Genomic DNA, 25,634 nt, shown 5'->3' on the forward strand with positions numbered 1-25,634 from the left:
TCTCTCATTAAATCAGTAATCCAACACAAACGACACAAACAAATCAACAAATATTATGGAAGTAAAAAAATGGTATTCAATCGCATTGTGAATTTCAATCGTCTCGCATTGTACGATATTCACCCTGATATGCATATTATATATTCGGATAAAATTATAAAAATAACCAGAAAATAAATCTCACGTTACATTGCTAGTTGCTGCTACTACAGTAAATATACATCTACTGTTTTAGATTACATAATATTTTGTAATTTGTATATAATATTTTACAGATATGTATTTAATAATCTAAAATTCTAAAGTGAAAAGGCTGGGTACGCTATTTTTTTTGTAAGAATTCAAGTAATATGATATCGATATTGCGAGCTGTGGTGACAGTTACCACCATCACCGTTTAAGTATAATTAGTGATAACGATCGTTTTTATTTGATCACATTTAGGTATTTTCAAAGAATAAGTCCTAGTCCTAGTAGTTGGACTTGGACGATCGTTTTGCATCAAATCTAATATATTTTATTATATTTTTAATCTATACATATAAAATCCAAATACCACTTAGTCACTGATCGCTGTAACTCAAAAACTATGCAACGTACGAACTTGAAATTTGGAATAGAGGTTCTTCTCATATTTTCACCGTGCAATAAGAAAGGATTTTCAAAAATATTGTGTTTTAGTGGAGTAATGAACAATTATAATTATTCATTGCCAATATGTATTGTGCTGCACGGCACGGGCTCATGGCGGCCCACGGGTTTCCAGCTACCTGCAACTTATCATTTTTATCCTTCACGTAGATAAGAATTGTTCGGGGAAGTTATAGGGATATAATGGATATATTGTAAATTTGTAAATTTGAAAAAAACAAAAATACACACGGGCGAAGCCGGGTAATTCAGCTAGTATAAATATATAAATATATAATATATGAGATTTAATCTACTGAATCAATATATTACTCGTGTTTTCATAAACATATCGATACATCGAATAACTTTTATTAACGGGGTTCGGAGAGTATATAGGTACATTAATATGTGCACCGTGGGAGCAAATAAGCTACCTCAAACATTTTCAACATTTTTTTTAAGCTTATCTATTACTATTTGCAACTACTATATATATATATATCATAAATTTTCACCTCCTGCCTAAATCGCACTACTCATTTTTTTTTATTGAGTTCATGCTTATCATTGATCATTTTATTTATCGTAGCGCACTTTTAAGATTTTGTGTAACGCAAAGTGTGTCATAGTTCACACAAAAATAGCCATTGAGGCCCGCAGTTTGTCTAAGAAACAAATTGTTTATTTGAGTTTCAAGTATGTTAACATTAGTATATGTCTTTTGGAATTCATTTCAATTTAAAAAAAAAAATGATATTTAAAATTTGTTTTCTTATCAGTTACATCTAAATTAATAGTAACCGCGGTTGGATTTCTGTTTTAATAACTGTGGTATTTTCTATCAAATCGAAGAAGTCATTGGAGAATTTAAAACCTAGTAACTTCTAATCTTGAACTCTAGTTCCTATTAAATTTTCATATATTATTAAGGTCATAAGTAAAAATGTATGTTTCCCGTTGACATAAGTATATAATATAACCATATAACTAAGCCAAATAATTAACAAAATATGTTATTGGTTATTTTATTTTCTTATTTTTAAGTGAGGTGAATGGTGATTATATTATTTTATAAGTTATAACTTATAAGGTTCTCACTGATATACACAATTTTATTTTCGATTCAAAATAAATAATAACCAACACATAATTTTTTGTAGCATAAAAATAGGAAAATTACAAAATAAAGAAAAAATTTGTTGAAAAAAAATATTTCTAGAGGAACCAATCTTAAACATTTTCAATACTTTGTATAGGAAAACATATTGGATGATAGCAAAAATAGTAGAGGTAGGTAAATACTAAAAGAGGAATGCACCACCTGCAAGCAATGTCTGCGCACGCCTACGCGGAAGTCTGATTCAAACACCCGGGAGTGTAGAGGCATACAGCGATTTTACTGCAGCAATTCACTAAGCATACTTAGCCACCCCCTCCCCAATTGAATCCTTTAATGATGTATTTATTATAATTCTGATTTTTGGAATTTTTAGGGTATACCTAATATACTAAAAGACTATAGATACATAGTATCATAGGTTATCATACAAATATTTGGAAAATAGAAGTTAGTATCGACACACAAAACTCCTTAAATTACACGGAAAATTAAAATATTTTGAAAATATAGTTTTTATAGTGTAGTAAAAAATTCAAAAATACTACACCAATCAATTATTGTAGAAACGTCATTGATCCGGACGAGGCCGAGCATGAACAAAAACAATAATAAATAATATAATAATGTTTCCTTCGGAAGAGGCAAAACAAAAAAAAAACACAATAATATAACAAAAACAAACACCGTGGCCGCCGTTTGCGTGTAGCAATAATAATAATAATAATAGTAATAATAATAATAATAATAATAATAATAATAATAATATAGTCATGAAACCTCGCCAACGTGTATAGATACGTTTTATATTATTATAGGAGTTTGACCCCGTTGACAGCTGAAGTCGGAACGAGAATACGCGAGTACCTAATATTAAAAGAACGCGCGCACTATATACTAGCGGCCGTGAATATAATAAGCGCACATTACACACCACTCGTTTGAGATGTAAATATTCGTACATAGGTTTTCACGTGTTATAATAACAGTGCTGCGAGTCCTCCTATTCTATCCATCATTATAATGATATATTGTGCGCACGCATACCTATCGTACCGATTATTTGAATTCGGGTATAGCATAATGTTACACGCGTATTTCTGCCTGCTAAATAGAAACATAGAATATACCTATAATGGTACAGTAATATCATAATATTTAAGTATATTACACTGTATTACTATGTATACCGAATATATGTCTACTTCGTTCCTCTCTAATCAAATATTTAGTCATAATGTTTGACTCAAAACTACTGTTCAACTCCCATATTATTAACAAAAAAAAAAAAATCCAAAATTACAAAATAAAGCTGTATCTGTGATTTGGTATGATTAAGCGTAATTATTGCTCCGAATTCAACGATACTTTAACCTTCAAATGCCTCTATACTTACCTCACTTATCCGCTCTTTGGTTGATTATGCACTAATAATTTGAGAAAATAATAGAATTGGACATAGTAACTAGCTAACTTGAAAAAATTTAAAATAAAATCCTTTGCTTTATACTATATCAATTTTTATATGTGATGTATCAAGAACTACCAACATTATGGATGCAAAAACATTCTAGGAATCTTAAAAAAGGATTCTTTAAAAAATCCTAGAAGCTGGTTATTGCTTTGAAATTTTTTCTCTTCGAATTATTAAATAATGAAATTGACGAAGTCAAAACAATCGCAAAAATCAACTATTTTATATTTATAATTTCTCCTAAACATATTATGTTAAATCACCCCATTAATATTTTAATGTTAATAAATAATAATCTATTTAGGTAAGTTATTATCCCTCATTTTTTTATATTAAAGTTATTAATGTCACTGTCAATATTATTATATACATAGTATTACTAGTATTAGGTATAATGTATAATGTATACAGGTATATACCCAATGCATTGATTGTCAATAGCCATCGACTATCTTTTTATGTATACCTATTCCCTACATTGTTTTTAATTTTTATTCTACATTTTACTCTCGTGTATCATTAAAGTATTTACAAAACTTCTTAATGTTACTTATTTATTAATTATTACTTACATTTACTATTGTTATTATTAATATTTATTTCTGTATTTGAAATTTAACTATATTATTGTAATATTGTACGTGCAATAAATCAATAAATAATGTAGCATTCTGCACATAATATTTTAAATTATTTTATTATATTTCACAGAGGCCCACCGTGATTTTCCGATTTTCAATTTTGGTTTTAAATTTTTAATAAACCGTCAAACGTCATGCAATCACTAATGCGTAGAGTAGGTGGGTATATAATATTATACCTATCGACTATCGGATTATCGAATACCACCCACCTATAAAACCATATAGAGTGGCTATATGTTTCTATAACTATGATAATTATATTATTTTATTGTTCGAGTTCTTGCTAATAATTGCTATATTATTCGGTACCTCGCAATTCGCAAATAAAGTACACCACCTCTAGCTATACTTCAGGTGGTTCAAATTTCGGTTTGGAATTTTATGTTTGTACTCTCCACTCTATACCAGGAATCACCAATTAATATTCTTGTAGTGTCACTTTAGAAACATAGGAAGCTTTTTTAGGAAATTCATGAATTCAGGGAGGTCTATACGATTTAATTTACATGTTTATTTTAAGAAAATGGGGGCAAAACCAAAAATCACTTTAAAATATTTATGAAAATTTAATTTAATTCAACATAAAAATAATTGTTGGCGAGATAAAATTTTCAACGGGCCCTCGTTCGATGGTGTGGGTGCCACCTGATATACTGATTTTAAGTGGTTTAGGTGCGGATCCAAAATATATTTACTGGTTCAAGTTCCAGTTTGAAAAATGTTTTCAAAAACGATTATAGTTTTTGAAATAATGAGTGTATGACGTATAACTGGTCACCTAATTTATTGTACTGCGTGTACCTTTAGGCCGTACTATTTGATATTGTTATATTATTATTGTGCGTATGTGCAAATAAACCATAATTTGGGCACTACGTGTGGTGGCCGCCGAGGAAGGCACCGCGCCACCGGCGGCGGTGGCGGCGGCGGCGGCAGCGCGTCGCGCACAAGCACTGCACCAGCACCACGCACGCACTACTATTATACCACTTCCGAGATAACACACGACGGCGGCGGCCGCGTCGGACACCGGTCACTCAGCGAGTGTCGGACGTTCGTTTGCCCGGATCGGTTTTATTTACATTTATAATTATTTTGATATCATATTTTTTACTTTTTTACACTCTGCAAAAAATCGTCGTTCGTTAAACGGTAAATAAAATTTTTTCGTATTACGCCGAGATAATAATTAATATAATATTGATGTTCTAACGAAACGCATGCCGGCAACGAGAACTTTATACATTTTTTTTAAATTTTCCATTTTTAACGTATAGGTGCGTTTTTAAGATTTTTTATTACGACGAACACGAGTTTTAATTACGACGTTATAATATATATATATATATATATATACAATTAATATTATATTTATATATCGAAACAGTTCTGGCACACGCAAGATACAACACCTAATAATAATAATGTCTCTCCGGTACTCTGTGCGATCGCGCCGTAACCGCCGTCGTGGTGCATCAGCGACAACGCGGTAACTGTATTGTTGTTGTTATTGTTGTTGAAACAATCTGCACGTCGTGCGTGTAGGAGTCTGCGTCTCAGATAAACTGTTCACCGTTATACCATAACGGCTATTACTACAATTTTAACGTCGTCGAAAAAAAATATAATTTAACCGCGGCCCGGTTCACGTGTACGTTTTACGACTCGCGCGGAGTGCAGAGTCGACGAGAAAATGAACAACTTTATGGACTATTTCGTGACCAAAGAGAACTACACTAACCGCGGACATTGGGCCAGGGCCAGACACGTTTCCGAGGTAAGCGATGGGGGCGCTCTTGAAATATCGCTATAATTGTAAAAAGCGCGTTTGAGGACGACGACGATCTGTTCAGTGCGACTCTGCAGTCTGCGCTGGGTTATATAATATTGTTATTTATTATCGTCTGTCTCCGTCGTCGTCCAAAATAATAACAATAATAATAATATTCCAAGACGGCGGCGGGTGCGCGTGTGTGCGCTTGTACACTGACATCAGAGTTGTATACTTGTATCACACATGTGTGTTCGCGCACTATGGCTGTTGCGCGTGTGTACGGCGGCGGCGTGCCCGATCCCGTTACCTTGGTTACCGCCGTATACGGGAATCGTCATCGTTCTCCCGGCGACGTTGCCGCGCCGTGCGCTCTGAAATCCGAAACCCCCCGGCCGCGGTGGAGGTTTTCTCGGCGCGCGCGCGCCCCCGTCCCGGTTATTCGGCGGCGGGGGCGCGAGACACACGTGCACTGCCGGCGGCTGTTACGCGGACGACGTTCAGCGCACAGCGTTCGCCGCCGCCGCCGCCCGTCGTCCCATGGTGTGGCGGTGGAGATACGGAATAGCGATGGGAATTTTCGTTCCTTTTGTGGAATCGTTCCAAACTTCCAATCTGTATTTAGAATAAAGGAACGATTTCAAAAAACTCGTTTTCGATACATTGGTGCTTTTTATCGCCGAATGATAATATTGTTAGTTGCTATCAAGGTGGACGTATATATAGATACAGGTATAAGGTATTGGTTGTTACAAATGTACCGATTAATCGATATCGTATCCATTTCTGATAAAGTAAAATCAATATTCTGAGCATTGTGCACTTATTAATGTGTACCTACACGGTCTAGTCATATTATGTAATGTTGTAAATATTGCATATAGTACATGTACTCATTATTCGGTGTCAAGTGAGAGCCATGGTTAGGTATGCTTTGGGTTATTGTAGTAAATCATCATCGTGTTGACTCTGCAGGGAATATTGTATCGTACACCGTGGTCCCTAGTTTCCTACTGTTTGGGACCATTTGGGTAATTTTTAACTTTGTTCCGACGAAATGAATGTGTAGCGAATAAGAGTATTTGTTCTTACTCGTTCCATCCATGTATTACTCGTTACTCAGGAACGAATACTAGCATACCGCACTAAAGAGTAACGAGTAACCCACCACTTGAATACTCGCCTTGCACCGCGGTCCTTTCGGTGACTTAAGGTATACCGATTACCGAGTTAGTTCGGCATGTTACAGTTACAGTTGATTTTAATAATTGCAATTCTCCGAAGCAATCGTTCCTCGACGGTTACCGGGCGATTTTTATGTGTTTGTGAGCGATTAAATGCATATTATCGAACTATTTTGGCATCGACAGGTTTCCCGTACAATACGTACCTCAATTCGTAGCGTTTTGATGATAACGCGTTGAAATCGCCATTGCTTTCGCAAGATCGCTCTAATCGTTTCTTTATAGATGGGGCATCACCTTTAATCGATTTTACATTAAGTACCTGCAAGTTCGTAAAATAACAGTTTTTTAAATTGTTTACGCTTCATACGCATCTGTACACTTAGTTAAACTTTGTATGTATAGAATAACATTCATTTTTCATTATTTTATGAGGAGCATAGTGCATTTAAATATAGGTAATAATCTCGTTCTCCTCCCTAATATTAGGCCTTCTAATAACATTGCAACAACTTATTTTACTTTTTAGAAAAAAAAAAATTTACAACATTATAGGTACCTACTATACCCTATGGCTACCGTGTATATCTGCCATTTTTTAAATACTGTTATCAATATAACTTAAAATTACAATAAGTACATAATATGTAAAATAATTTTGACTATAACTGTGGAATAAGTATGGCAAAATAAAAATATGAACAAAGCTAAGAAATGTTTTTTATGATTATATTTATTGATTTATTGTGATATACCACGTATAATACAGTACCTATAAAATATAATACATTATACATTTATAAATAACGTAATGTAACGAACGAATACATTTAAATAGAGGGTATTTCTAACACAAAAGGCTTTTTATACATCTAACTGACATATACACCGAAAAATCGGACCGTATCTGTAACTATAGTTATTATTTAATTAGAGAGATCAAAGCTTCCGCTCAAGCCACGCCAATTAGCGCCTACGCACTTGCAACCACTTGTTCCGGGTATTCCGGCTACTGCAAATGCGTCTACAAATATATGTTCCTTCATTTATAATTTGGCAGTTATTACGCATTTTTTTGTTGTAATGCATAACTTCATTTCATAATTTCCATATCAGAGTTTATCCTCCCTTGACGCATAAACGTGTAGTAGTATTTTTTTTAAGAAATATCGTCGACTGCCGTGATAGTGATTTGTCTAAAAATATTACTCAGTTATTATCTAATGATGGAAAATGTCAATCATGAAACTGTAAGTCAATGGTCATTAACCATTGATATACGATAGGTAGTATTATAGTGTTTGGACAGAAATTCTTGTACCTATATTATATTATATTATCTATAATATCTAGTATTATATATCTAGTATTAAACTAGCTGATACTGATTTCAAACAAGTTGGATTTCTTTTGCAAATCCCATTATTTTTAGAAAAAATTTAAAAAAGAAAAATGGTAAATATTTCAAGTTAAATTGATTTTATAAAATACAATAATTAATTGTTCTGATTATCAAAACCACAATACTTGTACCATATTCTGTTACATACTCGTACGTGTGTAAAAAAGCACCCAACTACCCCCAAAACGGACTACACAGTATTATATATTTTATAATAATTATAATATATAGAATTATATTTATATATAAATAAAGTTTATGATATACGTCTAATTATCGTTGAAATAATATTAACTAGGTAGGTCTAGGTAGGTATTACGTAGTGGGTACAATATTTATATTTAATTTTAGACTCATCTTTTAGTCAGTAATCAACACTCAAAACTGTAGAAGTATTAAAAAATTTATAGGCCGAATAAAGTAATATGTAATTTGGGGAATTTGCGAGGTTTACTGTCTATAACTACAGTATTACTGTCGATAGGTTAGCATTAAATTTATACATAATTTTAACAAAAGTATTAATACTAGAGATTTTAAGTACAGACATAATATAATTTTGAAATTATTTTAGTTCTTTATAAAGCTATTTTTTTTATGCAAAATTAGATACATATTCAATTATAAAATAACAATTCTGGAAATTTTTAAAAAATAATTAATAGTAGTAACATGAAATATTCTACTATAAATTACATTTGTGATTTGGTTTGTAATCGATTAATGCATTAATATTCATAAAATATTGGTTTCCCGATTAAAATCTTAGAAATGTAATACAACTATCCTCTGAACAAGTAGTTAATATTTAGACTAATTTCAAACTACTTAATAGAGAACTGATTCTCACTATGATACTGTCTATTGGTATTGACTTAAGTTATATTCGTTATTTTTGTCAAAAATAAGTTCAACTTACTCAATCAAGAAAATACTAGTAATATTATAAATGTAGTATATTTTAAACTATCCTAAGAAATAGATGCTCCCTGATCCGCACTGCAATCTCTTTTAATCAGAAGAATTTTTTGTTTATCATATCTTATTGATTTAAAATTTAACACATATACTATAGTGATACAGTGACTTAATCAATGACGTGGTATACTCAAAACCTACTAGCAGAAGATAGTTGCCCAGTTTTTTTCTTGGTATTTCGTTGAATAATGAATGCTTAACTAACTAATTTTAAACAATCGTATGGATATTAAAAATTATTTTTATAGTGTCCGTGAAGATAAAACTAAACTAGTTTATTTATGTCTGTTAATGTTGCCAAAACGTTTTTTACTTTAACTAGGGCAACAAAGTGTGTTAAAATTAATTAAATGTTACATTTGACTTTTTGTCAATTCCAAAATACATTTTATACGGATATATGCTTTAAACAATTTTTGAATCTTTCTTTTGCTTTCATACCTTTGTTATTAGATTACCTAACATGAGCTATATTTGTATCATATGACCGGTTAATATTAATATTTATTAGTATTTGTAAGGTCATTTGAAGACAAATATAAAAATTGTTCTATAATTTTGGATAGTAGTTATTTACATTGCCACACGCCCACTTTGATAGCCAGCGTGGTATATACGAGTAGTATCCGTATCCTAGTTTGGCCACAACTATAGTCATTGTAATCACAAATAACAATAATAATAATTTTATTGCTAGAATAACTGGACTAAATTACCATAACAATTAAAACAATCATTTGTAGAGTACTCTCCGCACTAAGGTAGACCATTTTTTTTAGGGCAAGAGTACTAATGTATACATGTTTTGTACATTTAAAAATAGAAGAAAGAAATGAAATTAATGTAATAAAAATATTAATTTTAATATTATAAATATTTAAGAACTATCAATATTCTACTACTTTAATATTGAATAATATTGCTTCTTTACGAGTTACGACTGTATATTAAATTTTCATCATTTTATTTGTTTATTTGTTTATTTACAATCCTCATAATATACTACTAATTTAAAATTGTTTAAGTCATATTATTATTATTATTATTGTTGTTGTTGTTATTCACTCATGTCCAATTTAATTATTTCATTCAGTTCATAATTATTCATATTAAATACAAAACGTATATAGGATATTGTTGTATTGGTACAGTTACGATCACACAAATTGCTTAAATGAGTTAAACTTTAAGTAACAATAGCGAGCCTATAGTAGTTAGTACCTACTACTTACACAAGTACACGACTATACTAAGTATAATTTTATATTCTAGTAGGTACTTTTGTTAGTATAATTTCTTACAAATATGTATGATTTACCTATTAGTTAGATACCTATATAGTTTATTTTGTTATTATCATACGATTTATATGCATTCTAGCAAAAAAAAATACTGTATCTACTTATTAGTTATTTAGAAATCACGTTGTATGTTCGTGGAGATTTAATAAACTTTGGATATTTTTTTAAAAAATTTTTTAACTTGCTGTTGGTACAAAAAAACAACTTATCCTAGTTTTTCTACACGGTTACAGCTGTTGTAAAGACTTAAAGGGATGATGTAAAAACTGTACGTTATTGTAAATATACAATATAATATTATAATACTAGTATAATATATAGCAAGTATGATAATATGTGTAAAACGTGTTTAATAGGAACTTATTATTGGCGTTACTAATCAACTTTAAAAAGGTTATCATTCATCGAGTTATCGTGCAGTGTTGATCTCTTCCGACTTCAATGTTTTGATTTTTAACATAGTGTGCAATATAAATATGTTGGCCCACGATTTACACAATATGACGTCTACATATATTTATATATAATACCACGTATTTGAATGTATGCTTACATAATATGCAGCAACACATGAATTCGAATATTAACATTATTTTTCAAATGCACTTCACGAAAAGTAGCCATTGAGCTTTAAGCAAACAAACAGACCGTATTGATTTCCAACTACCGGATGTAAACGTGACATTTGACACCCCAGGAAATTGAATTCCTGGGACTCCACCCTTGTATAGGAGGTGTAATATACATAGTACATTTATATATATAGTATACATTTCACCGTTCCGAATTTCCAGCGGTGTGTTATAATATGTTTTGTGTGTAAAGTTAGGTTAATCGAGGAACTCTACTACCTATAATAGTGGATTAGTAAGCTTATACTCATCGTGGCTCGTACAAAATTTTCAAAATTACATCCCACATGTGGTTTCTCTCTCAACCCGTCAAAACGTTTGACAATAGTAGTACCTATAATAGTACCTGGGTATTTTGTATTTTTATTTAATTTGTAAAAATGTTAATCTATTCATTTCATATCATGAAATACATTAGTTATTTAAGAATTCTATTAATCCACAATTTATCGACCACATATTTTGTTTACATGCGTATCTAAGCGTAGAAAACTATAAAAACTTATATTTTGGACTCGTTCACTAAAAGTGTGACTAATTGTGCCACTGATATGTAGACTATATTATTAATAATATTATGCATTTGAATAAGATCGTTACCCATATCCGACTACCAATGCTTAGAAGCCACAATAGTGCTATACAATAATAATCGATCTACCTTAATCACCAGTGCTTACTGCTTATCAACTAGCAAGTCACATAACGCATATTATCACCGATTACGACAAAGCAATGATTCTAAATAATAACGTTATAATAACCGGTGATTTAAATTTAAAACATGCTAATTGGGGATGCCGTGTCATTAATGCGGACGGTAAATACATATTACCAAATACTGAATACCTAACTTAACAAAATTAAGCTATTTTTCAAAAAAACTACTAATATGAATAAACACCGGGATACAATCACATAATCTCGTATTCAAAAAAATGCATGCAAAAAGACTCATCTTTATATCTTCGTTATTGTTTAATTCTTTCCTACTATTTGAACATTTCCCTCTCAAATGGAAAATAGCTACAGTAATCAGTAATATTAATAAAAAAAAATCTGGAAAGGACAAAAATAATCCTGATATAGCTATATTGACCAATAAGTCTACTAACCTCCTTATCAAAAATATTAGTAAAAGATATACCCACGAGACTGCAAAATTATTTGAATATTGCAGATGTAAATCCAAAATTCTAATTTGGGTTTAGATCAAACTATTTGACAGTACAATAGCTTATTCGAAAATAGCTTTTTTTATACTGGCTTATACCAGCGCTGTTTTTATCGATAAGTATGGCACAAAAGAATTAAAATTATCAATGCACCAAAATACTTTTTATATAATTTATTCCTTTTTACAGAACAGATAATTCTCAGTTAAAATAAATGACAATATTCTGCAGACGTACCCCGTGGCTCAAAATTAGGACCTATCTTATACAATATTTTTATATTTGATGTACCGCTGTCATCACGTCCTTTTTGCAGACGTTACAACAAAATAATATTGTGAATCCCGTAATATTAAAGCGATAACTAACAACCTACAAGATCTCCAAGGTACTACCAAACTGGTGAAAAAGCTGGATAATTCAAATTAATGCCTCAAAAAGTAATAGTTTACTATTACTATTATAAATATTTCTACTAAACTTCAACTAAAATTTAATTTTTCCAAAATATTTAGAATAATAAGTAATAACGAATGTAATTGCGGTTCATATACGTAACAAAAACCTATACTAAGGTCTCCTAATTAAAAAAAGTTCTAGATCATAAAAGCACCCTGGCTGCAAATGTTCATAGTTCACTAGTTAGACCAACAGGTTCAATCCACTTCGAATTACATATACGTAATACATTCACCACCATAAAGTCGTTTTAAATGTGGTTGCCTATAATATGATCTGATTAGTGATTAGTTAATTGTCATATTATAAGAACGTATCAAAAAACCCACTAATTGTACCTACAAACTAAAAATTATCTGTAGACCTAACTATACCTATTTGATATAGTATCTTTCTAAGAGACAATTTACTGTTAAAATAAATTATGATTTTTTTTTTTGAATCCATAACAGCTGGTGTTCTCAAGGATCAATACTTGGCCCTACTTTATGTAATGTCTACATAGCTGACATCCCGCACAGACCCCACACACCAATTATTTAGCTCTTTTTGCCAACTATACGACAATTGACACTGAATCTCTCAACATAGATGCAATAACAGTCAATTTACAAAATCGTTTAAATATTTTATATACTTGGTGCAATAGTTGGAAAATATTAATAAATCCCTCAAAAAGTATTTGCGTTTTGTTCATTTTACGTTGTAACGGTAATCCATCTTCTCCCAATTTTAACAATGAATACTGATCCCTTGAAAACCATCCGTTAAGTATTTTGACGTAACGTTGGACAAAAGATTAACTTGATGGCCGCACTTATCATCTAAATTTCAATAAATTTATCAACGCCTGGTGAAGTTGTTCCCTATTTTAAATAGGAAGTCCACATTATAGAAATAATTTTCCCCGCTTATTTATAAGCAAGTACTTACTGCGACCACTGCTAACATAATATGCTTGTTTTACAGCCGGTTTTATTATCTGGGGAAAATATTCTAAAAGCCCATGGTAAAAAATTTCAAATATTTAAAAATATAACATGTATGGTTTGTATGAAACCTAAACATACACAAAGATCCGGAAATTCCACAACTTCAAGACTAGGTACATTAAAAGATTGGATGAAAGTTTCTTCAAATCTATACAGGTTCAATGCATGCCATCCCAACATAAGACCACCACTTAAATGCCGCCTAAGATGATAGGACGTCCTCATAACTTAATTATTTAAGTTCCAAAACGTATATAGTATTAAGCTACTTATCACTATTAGTCACTACTCCATTCAAATTAATTAATTTTTGGTTTATCGCAGTTAATAAGATGAAATATGAAAATTTTGTAACTCGAAAAATTAAGGCTAAACAATCAATCTATCTTAACTCTTAATGGCATAAATACACATATTTATGATTTGAACTGTATAATATGAGTGTTTTCGCGGAGAGTGTAACAATAGAAACATAAATTATTGGATAATAATAAAGAATTGGATAAGTAAAAAGGAGTATGTAGGAATTAATACCTTTATGTTTACACTTTAATTTGCGTCCTTCCAAAAACTGTCAATATTAGCTACGGGTATACATTTATTGCTGTTTACTTTCTTTCGTGGCCTGCACACTTTTTTGGCAAGTGCCTATTTTATATTTCCAATAAAATACGCTAAAAATCATTTTTCAAACTATTTTTATTTCAAAGTACTAACTGAATATTGACCTCTTTACAATTATTTACAATCTTACGCATTAATACATTTTGGGTAGTTAAAAACAATTGACTTATGTTTTATAATTATAAATATGTAGGTATTGATGAAATGAGGTTTTGCATAAATAATAAATATAAAAATATATCTAAAATTCTAAAGTATTGTTGAAAGTTCGTTAATACTAGATTAATGTAAAAGTTATATTATTATGACAATAATTAATATGAATAGGTTAAGGTGTGTAAAATTACGATTTACGTTTTTCGTTAATTTTATAGACTGCTCACAATATTTTTTCTTTACAGCAGTATAGCCTATAAAGAGTAAAATCTTAACAAGTTTTTAGGTAATAAAAGGTTCTTAAAATGTTACTGATGAGTAGAGGTTATAAATTAGACACAGTGATTCCCAAATTCTTACAAAATAAGCTCTGGGGAATGTGAACAATTTATAAATTATGGAATAACAGCATGTACTTACATATAAATTTCTAAATATAATAATAATTTCATTGCGTACTAGATTATTATTATTTTTGTTTGAAATATCATAATAATTGAATATTAAAGATTTAACTTTGTGTTTTTGTATATGTTTTATTTTGAAGTAAATTAATCATATTGGTTATAGCATACACTAATTTAATAAAAATAATCAAAACATGTATAATACCTAATTGTCCTAATTCGTAATCATATATAATTTATTATTTTTCCATTTATAATTATCTTATCAAATAATATTTTGTATGCATTTACGTCATTATTATGTTACTATTAGAGTTTATTATAAATTATAATATTATTTGTGTCATATTATGTAATAGGTAAATATTGCAATTATAGTATCCATGGCATCTTTGAAAGTGTCCCTGAAACCATTCAATTTTTTTGTGAATTTGTTCATATAGGTAATAAATATGGGTATTATTTATTTTGTATTACTTCGAATATTAAATAAACATCGATACATTTTTAACTCCAGGCCAGTATTGTGTGGTTTAAAATTTTTAGATGAACTATAATAATTAACTTATACATATATGAATTCATTTTAAATGGACTTAAAATTATTAGATTAAATAAAAATACTTGTTTTAAATATTTCAGTTTATAAGACGGTATATAGTAAAAGTAATAAATTAAAACATATATGAACAATTATTTAACATTAAAGAAAATTATATAATGTTAAATGGTAATAGTGTGTATAATTAAACGGATTTTAAAAAGTATTACTATCGTTTGGAAAAATAATAATTTAACATATTAATTATAAACTAGCTAAATATTTATAGTTGATAAACACATATTATTTGTTAAGCTAAATATTTGTCATTTCCACAAAAATTATTTAAATTATAATCATGCATATTAATAGAGTAAAAATGAAAAATATTAATTTTTTTTTTAAATACATGTTGTATTTACAGAAGGTATTAAGAAATATCACTGATTGTATTAGCTGGGTATCTACAAGTTTTACTTTAGCTACGAGTAGGTACTATTTATTAGAACACAGACAAAATGTATTAACTAATTAATTATTTAACACATTTTTCATCATCAGCTTAGTTATATTTTTATTTGTTTGTACCATTTTGATATTGGATAATTTTTTTTTTTATTGAGATAAGCCCTGGGCATCAGGGCATTAGATTATTCGTCCAATGCCTCGATAGAAGAAGAACTGATAATCACATATTAATGACTGTTTATTTCAACATTCAAATATATTCATTTCTTTAAGGTTTCTATAGGTCAATGGTTAAATAAATTCAGCATGCCTGTTTACAGATGTACATATTATTCTAATGAGCTTTTAGTAATTATGATTTCCATTACAGATTATAGTTGTTATATATTCTTTTTATATTAGACTGCTCGTTTGAATTACCTGCCTATATATAATATAGATTACATTTACATGACGTATACGTCATATAAAAACCATAAAATGAAAGTTACCATGAAAAAATGTAATCAAAATAATAAGACTCTATTAGATTATTATAACTAATTTATTGAATGTTATGTGTTAAATATTGTTAGTTTTTAATTGTATGTAAAGCAGTTTAAAATTTTAGATTTTATGTATTAGATATATTGTAACTATACAGACTACCTAAGGTTATATTCTGAATTATTTGAATAATCATTTTAAATAAAATTTTTGTCTTAAATAATTTGTTCTCCCGAAAATCATAAATATCTGTGGAGGGGGGGGGGGTATTTAATATGAATTTATTAATAGGACTCTTTGGTAAACTTTCTGAATTCTATGAGCCTTTTAAATATTTTATACGTGTGAATAAATACATAAGTAATAAATTATATTATTTGTCTTTTATCTAGTTTGTCTTGAGCGTTGAACGCATATAGGCAATAAAACATTCATCACATCAAAAGACATCATTAATGCATAAAATCTTAATTCGAATCGATTCATATTATATTCAAAGTATATTTAGTATTTGGTCCTTACTATTTACTATTTTCTATTTAAATTGCTAATAATCTCGAATAGTTATTTAAATTGTATGGTCGTAAACTCGTTTAACTAAATGCCTACAAGTTTAATAAATTGGCGTGATCCTCTAAAGTTACATTTAAGCGGTATTAAATTGTAAATAGATCCATACTAAAATTTAAGATGACAATAGCAGATTATCTACATATAACCTTGAGCCTTAGCCACTGAATGACCCAGGTTAAATTCCCCTTTAATAAACTAGCTGCGTCGTGTAGTATTTGCGCAGTTGGGTTTTTGTATATACCCATTACCCATATAGTATATTATACCCATACTTTATTGTTACAACTTTTCATATGAAAATAATAGTGCACAATTTATCAAAACTATCAAAATAGATATTAGATATCATTGTATAATTTGTCTTAGGTAGGTAGGTATAAATATTTTAGCGATTTAGATTTCAATATTTAGATTCGATAGAACTAAAAACGAAGTGGAACAATGTTTTAGTCACTGTAAATTGCGTCCCATTTTAAATTTTTTATATAAATGTCGACCTTATATTTTTTATTCATACTCACATTACGTGTAAAGATATTATATAAAAATAAATACTTTTCACACCAAGGAATGGAAATATAATTGTATTATTATTGGTAGGTATAGTCGTATAGATAGAAATATTGGGTTTGTTGTTTATATTGCTTATGATAAAAATATGTAACTTTTATCAAAATATATTCATCAAGTAACTGGTACAAATATGTATGATAGTTTCCGTTCAAAGTCTAAACGAATAATGTTTTTGTTTGCAATTTTTAATTTTTTAATCATATAATTTATATTTTTTTTCCGACATTTTTCTTTTTTTCTCTAACATTTCAAACTAATATGTGTATCACATTGCATATCTTTTTTAAAATGTCTCGTGAGTTTCAAAAATACCTAGGCCTTGATTATGGCCTTTTTTCATGGACTCAATTTACCTACTCAGAAATATTTACTGTAAAATGTTTTTAATTAAGTCTAGATTATGCAAAAATATTTGTATAGGATATTTTTAAAATGTTTACTCAAAATTATAATTGTAATTCATCGACAATAATTAGGTACCTACTACCGAATACAGAATGTATTATTTTATACAGATGTTAAAATTATTCCGTCATACATTAATTTTGGTCACGTACGAATTCATATTACAAATTATGGTAATTATAATTTATAAGTTATAACTAATATTGACTTTGCGTCTTTACATAATTTGTAAAGTATATTTATATCAAATTTAAACCTACATTTTATAGCCAATTTTAGGAATTTTAGGAATATTAGAAATTTGTTTTCACTTTATTTTATAAGCAATTAAATTTACCTATTTAAAAGTTATTACGATTTTATTTCTTCAACAACATTCATATTGTTGTCCATGCCTACACTATAAAACTATAATACGTATCGTATATTATACGAAATAAGAATACAAAGAAACTTAATATAAATATCAAATAGGTATGTTATATAGTATTAAATCAAATTATGTTATTCTATGTTTGTGTAATATACAAATTCTACGAGTCCTATAGTATAGTCGTACATAATATTATAATAGACGTTCATTGATATAATTTCCCAATGTAGGTAGGTATACATACTAACATACCTAACCTGCTATTTATAAATTAGTTACTTGAAATAATAAAGTAACTCGGTATAAACATAATTTATGAGCTAATATATAAACTTAAAAAAAAACTCAAAATATATAGCTCGATAAGACGATGAATTCTATACATATTTTTACTCATATTATTAAGTTACAAACATTAACCTATATTACCTATATAGTATATATAATATTATATACCTATTTATTATAAAAGTTCTTGTTTAAAATGATAAAATTGACCAATATTAATTTTTATTTGTCAAGGATTCAAAATAATCAATTGTTGAGAATTATTCAAACACTTTTATTGTATTATTTGTGTTGGTACCTAACTGCTTTATTAGGTAATATAATATAATGACTATGCCTCTACATCGATGCATGTTATTATTTTTTTATTAGGTATTCAGTAAGATTTTACTGTTTTAGTTGTACACAGATTATTTAAGACTATTCTTAATTTTATAATTTTTACATTTGTACCTATTTGCATTTGAATCTTGTATAAATTAGATTAATCAGTTTTGAACCGTTTAAAAACATCAATGTGTTATATTCACATGTGATTGTTATTCTTCTGGTAGCTTCTGAGATTGTTGGTGGTATTATCGACGAGGAACGGCGTCTACAATACCCATATGGTCATATTAATACTCAATTTAAAATGAAATACAAGAATATTTATTTTTCAAATGGTATTTTATTATATAGGTAACATTCGTGTACACTATATATATTAATTAATAAACAAAAATTGCTCTTAAATTTAAAATGTTCCGTAAAATTCCACCTCGAGTTTTAATAGTCCATAGATAAGATTACAGAATCGATTTTAGATAATAAAATAAGTTAAAGGTAAATTCAATAAATGATTTCAACCTCAATATTAGAATATTATATACAGCGGTGAATGGTATATTATAAAGAGGACGTCGTGCCCGCGTGTGTTGTCTCCGTCTTACACACTTACGTAAGGGTAAGACATATCAAATTTTTGTCCTTTAGATTCAATAGTGTGCTGTTAGTTTTAATATTAGATTGAATTGACTGATTATAAAATTTAAAGGTAAGATTATTATTTATGATCATTTTAAAAAGTATAGTTTCAAAAAGGTAAGAACTTACTTAAAAATAATAATATCAATAAAAGCCTACGTGGGGCCCTAGATAATAATCTTACCTTTAAATTTTATTGTATAAGCCAATTCACTCTAATATCAAAACTAAAAGCAAACTATTGAATCTGCTGTACGAAAATTTGGTACATCGTACGTGTGTTAGATGGAGGCGACACATTCGGGTACGACCGCGACGTCCTCTTAAGCACCTAGGCACAAGTCTAGCTTATATATTATTATTTAAAACAATTCTAACACATGGATTTAGTATCACAATCGAAAATACGATGCCGAATGGAGCTGAGTTGATAAGAAATATTATTTTATTTCATCAAACACATCGACAAACCACATAGTAAGTCCATTCCTCTAAAAATATATATTATAATAATGGTTGATAGGTTAAACCATCATGTTACCGATTACTTCCAATATATCGATATTCATCACTTAATTTAATGTCATTCTGATATATCTGACACCACTTTTGGTGCAAATAGGGGAGCTGGAAGTGACTTTGAGGACACAGAATCTTAAAACTAAACGATGTCTCATAAAATCAAGTACTCATCCACTACGACTACTATCTTTGAACATATTTTTTTCTACAGTTTTGAATTTATAACCAATAAAAATAATTGATTATACTTAATACGACTATATAATTATATAATTATAACTATCATATAAATAAAATAATGTAATTGTTTTGAAGAATATGACATTTTCAGACACTCTTTATTTATAGGGGGTCCAGCCACGAGTTCCACCCCTTTCATTGCGCCATAATCGGCCCACTAGGGGGGCTTTTGAGGGAAATTTGCCCCTCCACCTTCAAATGTAAGCTCTAGTTAAGTCTATGTCTACCACTGATCTGTTGTGTTCCATTAATTTCAATGCTAAATACATGCCTTCCTATGAGTATATTGCTGCGTGCGACTAATTTTTGAGCCTGGAAAATGATTAGGTTAGGTTGTTGGTTAGGTTTAAGAGTTGTATAGGGTAGTATTAGCATCATACTGTGAAGTGTTGTATTAAATTAATAAAAAAGGTATTACATTTTGTATTAGAAAACGAGTTCAGATTTCTTTTTTTCCGAAAACAATTGGCTTAGGTTTTGAATAAGCAAATAAAATGTAATACTTATTTTCTATTTTATTTATTTATATTTTTACGGTAATAAATTCACTGTCAAAAAAAATTATAATTGTGTACTGCCGAAATCGTCAATAATTAATCGTTATCATTTATCATTATAATTATGTACCTAGTTAATTCTATATTTCTATTTATAATCGTGGGTTAGGTTATTTTTACGATGTATGTAGCTAATATGGTGTGGTCACTACCTATCTTTTAATGACATTTTTGAGTTGTAATTTGACACATTGCGGGATTTGGCCGCCAGGCGCGCTAAGTAGGCTAGTTTTTTAAAAAATACTGTGTAGTGGTAAACACATAAACTTTTGGAACGAATGTAGTTTACTTCCCAAGCTATTTTTCGAAATTTTTTTTTGTTTTTGAAATGTTAGTGTTATAATGCTCAGCGCGTTGGTTAAATCAGAATTTATTTTTCTTACTAATTTTTTTTTTTGTTAATAAACCTCTTAAAAACTACAAACTACACTCGTTCCTAAAGTTTAAATGTGTTTACCGCTACACCGAGTGAAGACACTATATTATCTACATCGTGGTTATTTATTATCGGTATCATGACGAATTGGAAAACACGATTTAGTGTGAGCCATCTATTAGACTTTACTTATAGACAGTTCAGCCTTCAGGCATTATAAAACATCGTCTAGAGCGCAGCACACATTACAACTTGCTACTATTAAGACAATCTGGCTATAACTTATAATACATTTTGTACCTTCTACAAATTCCACCTATTGCATAATATTGCATTTATAACAATAATTTTTATTATTATAAGTAGTATATTCTATTTAAAAACTATACTTAATAATAATTCCCGTGTTTAACTTGTTTCCTCAGTATAGTTTAATACAATATTATAACATTAAATGAACGTAGGTATTAACTATATTCTCGCCACCAAGAGGATAATATTTATATAGGTATAATAATATAACTATTAATTATACCTGCATAAGGTAAGTTAAGTGCAATGTGAGGTTTTTTTTCATAAAAAATTAATTTCATGGTCAAACCCCACGGCCATAACTCGTAACAATAAATACCTAAATTGATTAAATATCTAAAAAAATCCCATAAATTGGTTTTCAATTTCAGTTTATTAGGCGTAATTCAAATTTAATCAAAAATTATAAAATTTATTTTTTTAAACAGTATGTCAAACTGAAGTTTGTTGTAAAATTTAAAATTATAAATTAAGATGTGATATATTTGAGTATACTATTATTTTATTTATGATGTTGTAACTCAATTAGCATTATACTTATAAGTTATAATATGTTCAAAACGTATGCATATCCGTTGGTAAGTGTACATACGATATAAATTGGTTATTGTATGTTCATTTAATTCAACTTAATTATTGTTTAGATATTAGATATTATATTTGAAAAAAATATGTTAAGCTTAATTATTCATTAATGTCTTAGTACGTTAATTTCTTATCATTTTATAATGACAACTAATTTTCGAGGTAAGTTTTTGCTTAAAAATACATGCCATACATAACTTTTTGCTGATTCTAGTGAAATTTGCTAATAATCATTCTTAGAAATACGAGTATCAGCTGGTATATATTATAAAACAGTTATTCGTATTTTTTAAATATACTTTTAGTATATTTCAAGTGATTTTTTTTCTAGAATTTTTAATCAATAATCATTATTCATGTATTATACACACGCATTGTATTTTGTTGAATTATAATTTGTATAGGATTTCATATTTCATTTTTGTATTATAATTCATTATGTATTTTTAAAATCGAACGTAGATCAAACATATAGTCTATATGATAATGTTTACTTTGTACAAATATAGTTTTAATATTATTATATTTGTCATTTTTATATAGGACCTATATTACAGGTTATTCACATTACACTGTATAATACTGATATATTTATTAATTGAATAAATAGGTAGAGCCCGTTCATATTAATAGGTATTTTACAATTTGAAATAGGATGATCCATTTTGAACAGCGGAATATAGTATTATTTTTTCTTATACGCGTGGTCTGTAAAGTATACTCGTTAATATATGTAATTATGAGTATGTTAAGTACATAATATTACAATTTAAAAATGCTAATTTTAAGGAAATCGCAGACACATCTAAACATCGTAAAAAACCTACGTAAAACACGGATAATGTTCTTAACTTCAAGTTTGGCAATAGATCAATTTACTCCTATTTTAAAACTTACAAATTACAACAAAAGATTTGATTTCATGAACTCAATTTTTTTTTGATATGTGTTATTACACTGTGTACACTTAAAGAATTAAACAACACACGAAGGTGTCCTGTGTAGTATCCTCTTAGTAACTGATACTTCCTTAATTTGTATGTATTAAAATTATAATAATAAAATATAATCATAATATATTGTTTGTAATTACCACAAGTAAATAGTTTTCTTTTACTAAAGCTCACTAGTTATTAATTTTAAAAAATAACCATGAACTTAAACACATTTTTTAAAATAGAAAATGATAACCTAATAATATACATAGGATATATGTTACAATATGTGACATCGAACCTCATTCCTATTCCTATGTGAGCACAGAGCTGATTTGGGGACGCTTAAGTTAGTTTAATACGAAGTAGGTTAATTACTTGTGTAAATTGCCTGACCGCAATTTTCGGCGTTAGTTATACAATTTTGCGAATAGCATATAAACAATTTAATTTTTCATTAAATGTGTTTGTGTTTAAAACTGCATATTTAAATTTAATAATGTTATAGGTATACGTCATTATTATTTTAAAATACGTAATATACGTAATGATGTTTAATAAATTGTGGCATGCAATTTAAAAATTTAAACGAGAAAAGTGTTTATGCCAGACCTACCTATTACTTTTTCTTAAAAATTAATTTTTCTCTCTCTACGTCCAATTTTAACTACATACTACGATTCGTGCACACCTATAACAAGTTATATCAAATGCAAAATCGTTTTAGTTGTTTTAAACAATAATAATTAATAGATGTGTTGTGAAATTTTATAATTTGTTCAATTCGTCAACTTCATTTAATAGACATAGTATTTCTCAAGAAAAACATTACGATTAATTAGAATTTATGCTAGTAGTGATGACGTATGTTAACCTTGATCTTTGTTCACTTGGTAAGAGAATATTTCTGCTATTATATAATACCTATATGGCTATATACATTATACAGTACATAAATACATATGTGTTATACTATCATGTATGTGTTTTCAATAATTAAAACTTAATGCAATTTTTCGTAATTTATTTAGATTATTTGTCTGTTTTATAGCTCGTTAAATTAATTAAAAATATTATTTGACACTTTGTTAGGTACCTACTGATTAGAATGTCACTTGTTATAATAGCTATTGCAGGTTTATCATTCCTCAGATTAATTTTATTGATATTAGTATATTTACGTTTATGATAATATGAATAACGCATATTATTATTTACTTTTAATTACCAATCTATGTAAGTATACCTAACCATTATTATAATTTATAATAATGTTTATATATCAATCGGATATTATTAGTGTTTACATATTGGACTTTTATTTTTTAGTACTTTATGTCTATATCGCAAATTACTAAACAGTATACACATAATTATTGTCTAATATATATTTTGCATAATATTATAATGTAACTAATATAGCATATTAATAATAATTCTATATTTACTCTACAAGTGTTTTAGTACCAGTTGTCGATATAAATAACTTTGTAATTGCTGTACATTTTTGGTTTTACACATAAGTATAATTTTGTGTATAATTCAGGTTGATCGTTGGATACATAATACAATTAATTGTACCTAGGTCCTAGGTATATTATCAAATATACTTATTATAAAATGTAATGTCTAATAAAGACAGTTAATAAGAGTTTTCATAATAGTTTAATTATACACTCATCATTACTATTTTAAATTAAAAATACGTATTTAGAGAGCTCTGATTTATTTTTCGTACCTATGGGCGTCATTTCGCATTATTTTTAAATTATTGCAAACGTCTAACAACGTGAATTCAATATGCAATGTTAAACACGAATTATATTAATGTATAGCAAAATAAAATAATATTACATTAATATTATAAACCAGTAAATGTATTCACCTGTATAGTACGTTGACCTTCATATGATTGATGTGCAGTAAAAGTTAAACATTTTTTCTTGTATTGAAAATGGCTAAAGGATGTTGACACAATATGTAAATGATAGTTTATTAAAACAATCTTTAAACGTATTTATTTGTACTGTTAATACATACCTATCTAAGAATTGTTAAAAATTAAAACTTCACTATTAACATTTATATTCATTTTTGACACTAAAATAATGAACCTAATTATTTTCCTTGGCTTATTTAGAAGTTTAGAACAGATACATTTAGATACAACATTTTATAAACATTTTATCAATTCTTCATATGCCTTGTGTCAATGTGTCTACAACATATATTTCCTACCATTCAAATATAATTAATAAATAATTAATTGTAACTGTAATATCCGAATTTCTAGTAAAATGTAATTATTATTCACTTGTGAAGCTCAACGCTTATAGATTTTTATACGCAAAATATAAAGTTCATAAATAATTTATTGCATGTAATTTTTTTTCTAGCAATCCATAATTTTGCTTAATTTTAAAACATTTTCCACTTTTTCTCATACTTAAATTTTTAAAACTATTAGTCAGTCTATAAACAATTT

The 25,634-nt window shown here is 28.4% G+C and overlaps 1 protein-coding gene across 2 annotated transcripts in view; it reads left to right on the forward strand.

Moving 5' to 3' along the window:
* LOC111029185 (monocarboxylate transporter 1) overlaps positions 1–25,634 on the forward strand; it is a 68,100-nt gene that overhangs the window by 13,709 nt on the left and 28,757 nt on the right. Inside the window, exon 1 of one of the 2 annotated variants that reach the window (XM_022308088.1) lies at positions 5,562–5,645. The exons of the other annotated variant lie outside the window; for it this stretch is intronic. Within the exon in view, the coding sequence (XP_022163780.1) occupies positions 5,562–5,645 (84 nt within the window). Of the gene's footprint in view, positions 1–5,561; positions 5,646–25,634 lie in introns of those variants that run through there. 2 annotated transcript variants of the gene reach the window in all.

Source organism: Myzus persicae, unplaced genomic scaffold (assembly GCF_001856785.1).
Source record: "Myzus persicae strain clone G006 unplaced genomic scaffold, MPER_G0061.0, whole genome shotgun sequence".
NCBI lineage: Eukaryota > Metazoa > Arthropoda > Insecta > Hemiptera > Aphididae > Myzus > Myzus persicae.